A 4,941-nucleotide genomic window follows, 5' to 3' on the forward strand; every position below is an offset into this window, starting at 1 on the left:
TTAGATTCAATGTAAGCTGAAAAAGCCTTCAAATAAGACTGGTATCTTGTTGTTAGATTCTCATAATATAGCCCTTTGGACAATGAATAAAGACACTAGGTTGCAGTATTCTTTGTTGTCACATAATCCTTTAGCCAAATGGGAGGTTTAGATATTCTTCCTCCTTTTCTAACATCATGAGCTATTTTCCTGAACTAATGGTTGCTGTTTGATGTGTCATTTAAACTGTCTTGTAAGTGTCTGCAACTGGTGTCAATGTTTATCTTGAAATTGCATCAGGTGATATGACAATATGATCCTCATGAGCTTCTGTCAAGACTTCAACATGTATCACTTGCTCCTGAACACCACCATCATCAAGTTGACTGGCTGATTCAGCATATGTTACTTTTTCCTGAGCAGTATCATCATTGAGTTGGCTTGTTGATTCTTGTTCAATACTAGGCTGAGCTGATTGCACTGCCAGCTCTGGCTACTTAAGAAACAAATCACCAGAATTCAGTTCAGCATTCTTGAATGGAAACATATCTTCCCTAAAGCTAACATCTCTGCTGACCAGAAAAACCTTCCTTTCCAGATCATAAAGTATGTACCCCTTTTGAGTTGTTGAGTATCCCACCAATATACATTTGTTGGCTCTTGGACTAAATTTATCTTCTTTTGGTAGGTTACTAACATAACAGAGACAACCAAATACCCTAAGGTGATTTATGTCGGGTGGTTTATTGTATAAAATTTCATAAAGTGACTTTCCTCTTAAAACAAAAGTATTCCATTTGTTAAGCAAATACACAACAGTCTTTACACACTCTCCCCAAAACCTGTTGGAAATTGAGCTTTTGAACTTTAGAGCTCTAGCTAATTTCGGAATGTGCCTATGTTTCCTCTCTACTACCCCATTTTATTGAGGTGTGTAGGGACAGCTACTCTGGTGAACAATTCCTAATGAAGAAAATAATTCACTGCAGCTAGAATTGAAGAATTTAGTTCCACTGTTAGATCTCAATGTTTTGACAGTCACACCAATTTGATTTTTAACCATTGAAACGAAATTTTTCAATACAACTATTACTTCACTCTTTAATTGTAACAAACATATCCAAGTGAATCTACTGTAATCATCTACCACTGTAACAAAGTAGTGCTTCCTGTCATATGTAGGTATTCTATGAGGTCCCCATACATCTACATGAATAAGCTAGAAAATACTAATAGCATTATTACTACTAGATGGAGTCTTTAGCCTGCTCTATTTAGCCAAGGGGAATATATCACAATTATGTTGCACTCTACTGTCCACTGAGTTTCTCAACTGTTGGATATAATGCATTGCCTTTATTGAAGGATGTCCTAGTCTCATGTGCCATAGGGCTGAGTTATTTGTACTTTCACTGACCATTGCTACTGTAGGTATTGATCTCCCCTATAAAAGATATAGTCCACATGATTCCTTACCAATCCCCATCACCTTCCCATTATAAAGACCCTACAGCACACAGAAGTCAGGAAGAACACTGCAATACAACTCAGTTCCTTGGTCAGCTTTGAAACAGTTAATAAGTTGAACGTAAAGTCAGGAACATGTAAAACATCCTTCAAAACTTGATTGTCCAATATAGAAACATTTCCTATATGGGACACTTTGCACTTATTTCCTATTGGTACTTGAACTCCACTATTATTGTGTGAACTACAATCCTTAATATCATGCATGATCTCCTTATGAAAGGTAATATGATATGAAGCACCTGAGTCTAATATCCAATCACAATCAAAGGCATTCGACAATAATGCATTTATACCTGCCATAAGTGAGTGATAATCACATGTGTCCTGTTTGTTCTGAAGGTTTAGTAACTGCTTGTATTGATCCTCCGTGAAGAAGTTCCCCTGTGTGGGCTAAGTGCTTGATGTATTCCATGTCTCAGCAGCAACATCATTAGCATAGGGTTTGACTCCTTGTATCCATGCTTTCTTCTTACTCTTGAAATCTGGAGGATACCCAATGGTCTTACAACAGTTCTCCTTCAAGTGACCTTTGTAGCCGCAAAAGTCACAAATCAATCTTGGATTCTTTGCATTGAATCCCTGATTGAATGTCTGATTTTTCCCAGTTAGCATGGTCAAAACCTCACTATTAGATTCCCCTGTTCCAAGGGTTCTTTGGCTCTCTTCTTGTATGAGCAAGGCATATGCCTGATTGACCGTCAACATAGGTGTTTTGAGTAACACTTGGCTCCTCACATGGCTATAGCTTTCATTAAGGCTAACTAAAAAGTGTAAAAGTCTCAAATTTTTAAATTGTTCAATGAAAGGTCTTGTTTCCTCACAATCACACCCATGTCCTGCCACTAACAAGTCCACTTCATCCCAAAGATCCTTTATTTTGGAGTAGTAAATAGTGACTGAATCTGTGCCTTGGATCAATGATCCTATCATCTTCCACAGCCTATAAGTTTGAGTTAGATTCGATTTATCAAATCGTTCCTTAAACTCGCTCCAAACCTTTGACACATTTGATGCATAAATGATGCTAGGTTGCAATTTCAGCGCCACTGTCTTTCCTATCCATGATAGCACCACAACATTACATCTTTCCCACGGATTTGCTAATTCACTTTTGTATGAGCCTTTTACACAAGTTCTTTCTATGAACCCTAACTTGTTCTTCACCAACAGTGCTGTTCACATAGCTCAACTCCATTGACCTTAATTTTCTGGGCATGTGAGTTTTATGTCGATCAATGTCATACCAGGTGTGTCCGATTCTCTCAAATACAAAGGATGATTATGATCAATTCGAGGAATTTCAACTTCTGGTTCTCCCATGGCCGACTTGCTTCACCAATGGCTTCCTATGAATAAATTGAAAAATTTTGGTCCTAAATATTGATCGATCACTCTGATACCATGATAGAATCTGAGATCTATCCTCACAAACTCAGATTCATACGCATGCAATTGAAGTATGAACAAAAACAAATTGAACAATATTGTAGAGAGAGAAAGTAGAGAGAAGCAGAAGATATTAATTCTATATTAACTAACATTTGGAATGAACAATATTAACTAATATAACCACTTCACGGTGGTTAGTGGAGAAGGTCTGTGAAATGACAAAATTACCCCTCTCCTAATACCCTAACCTATACATACACTACACTACTCCTCACTCAACAAATTGACACCTGACTTGCTTTATCATCTACACCGCTATATATATATATATATATATACATATACACAGAAAACCAGCTCGCGCGCGCCAAGGTTTGAAACAGAAGATGGAGTATAACCGTAGTAAAAATTAGCTGATATATAAAAGGTGGAAGATCGATGGTTAAGTTCTGAAGGACGAAGGCAAGTTATATTTCAAGGGTCAGGATTGCTTGTTGTAAATATCATCATTATTTTTTGGTGTAATTAATTCGACCAATTTAAATTCATATCGGGTAACTGATTAATAACTTGTATTAAGCAGGATAAAATACTTTCTATTAAAAAGTTTTTTGTTTCTGAATTTTGACTAAATGACTAAATCATACAATGATTTATTGTGTGTTTCGTTGAGTGATGACCCAATTAAGTAGAAATTATTTTCATGAGGGAGGGAACAAACATAGAGTGCAAACATATGGAGCTATATGAAATCAATACAATTATGATTTAATTGATTCCCCTGACTACCGAACAAGCTAGAATGTGACTTTTTTTTTATTACAACCCGTTTTGACATAGATTTGGCTATTTTGTTAAAAAAAGATTGAAAATATTGTATGTTTATGGAATTTGATCAATTTTTGGGAAACAACTGGTTTAGGGCAGTTTTTTGGGTGAAACTATTTCTTGCACTCGCAAAATTTTATATTTTTTCAAATAAAATATCTGTCCAAACACAACTTTAACTTCTAAAATTTATTTTTCAACACAATTTGAATTTCTTTTTTTAAGTTTCGGCCAAATCTATATCCAAACGCTAGCTTACAAGAAAGTACCTTAGACTTTAGACCTCCAACGGCTCAACTTCGGGGCATTTGCATCTATACCCGCTTTTTGTGTCACATTTTAACTTGTGCCCGTTTTACAAAAAAAATTGCAAGCATACCCGCTTTTTCGCATAACTTCAGCACACGGGACTGAAGTAGCAAAGGCAATCACGCAAAACTTCAGCCCACGGGACTGAAGTAACAAAGGCAATCACGCAAAATTTCAGCATTCTAGTAGTCGGGCCTGAAGTTCAGCTCTAGAGCTGAAGTTTTTGTGTTGTAACTGGAAAACTTCAGCTCTAGAGCTGAAGTTTTTGTGTTGTAATCTAGAGCTGAAGTTTTTATGTTGTAACTGGAAAACTTCAGCTTGGATAAAATTCTCCTCTTGCAGCTCCAAACCACTCAAAATTCCATCGACCTTCTAAATAGGGAGACCTTTTGATTTGACTCTTTGACTAGTTCTTGTTCCTTCTAGCCTTTCTCTTTATAGCTACTATTGATCTCGTAGAAAAATTCACTGCTTGTTCATGGAATACATGTTTTTATTCCTTTCTTTCTTTGAACAAGAAAAAAGGAAGAAATCTGGTTAAATGAGAGTATAAGATAGCTGCAGATTTTGGGTCCCTTTTTTCTGCTTTAATAAAGTTTAATCCATTGATTTAACAGCGATCCTAAAAGAGTGCCACCTTTCTTTTGGTGGAGACGATCAACAAATATCGTACAGCAGTATTCTTGTTTAACAGAGCACTAGGTTTTGTTTTCCCTAGCTAAGCAGTATTCTTCTTCTTCGTTTTAGAAGAAGAAAAAAACGAAGGAGGAGAAAGGGGGCTGAAGTTATTTAAGAAGTGAGTATAAGTTAAAAGTTTAAAAAAAAATAGGTATCGGTTAAATGGGGGCGGCCCCGTACAATTTTTACCTCAACTTAGTAGCGGTAAATAGGTCCTTTATCCTCGTA

The 4,941-nt window shown here is 36.3% G+C and overlaps 1 protein-coding gene across 1 annotated transcript; it reads right to left on the minus strand.

Annotated features, from left to right (window-relative positions):
- Positions 1-1,899: 1,899 nt before the first annotated feature.
- Positions 1,900-2,829, minus strand: LOC138883532 (uncharacterized). Its single transcript, XM_070164225.1, has 2 exons — positions 2,754-2,829; positions 1,900-2,681 (listed from the first exon to the last, which is right to left on the minus strand). The coding sequence occupies exons 1-2, from the start codon at positions 2,827-2,829 to the stop codon at positions 1,900-1,902; spliced, it is 858 nt and encodes a 285-aa protein (XP_070020326.1).
- Positions 2,830-4,941: the final 2,112 nt, after the last annotated feature.

This window comes from Nicotiana sylvestris, chromosome 12 (assembly GCF_000393655.2).
Source record: "Nicotiana sylvestris chromosome 12, ASM39365v2, whole genome shotgun sequence".
NCBI lineage: Eukaryota > Viridiplantae > Streptophyta > Magnoliopsida > Solanales > Solanaceae > Nicotiana > Nicotiana sylvestris.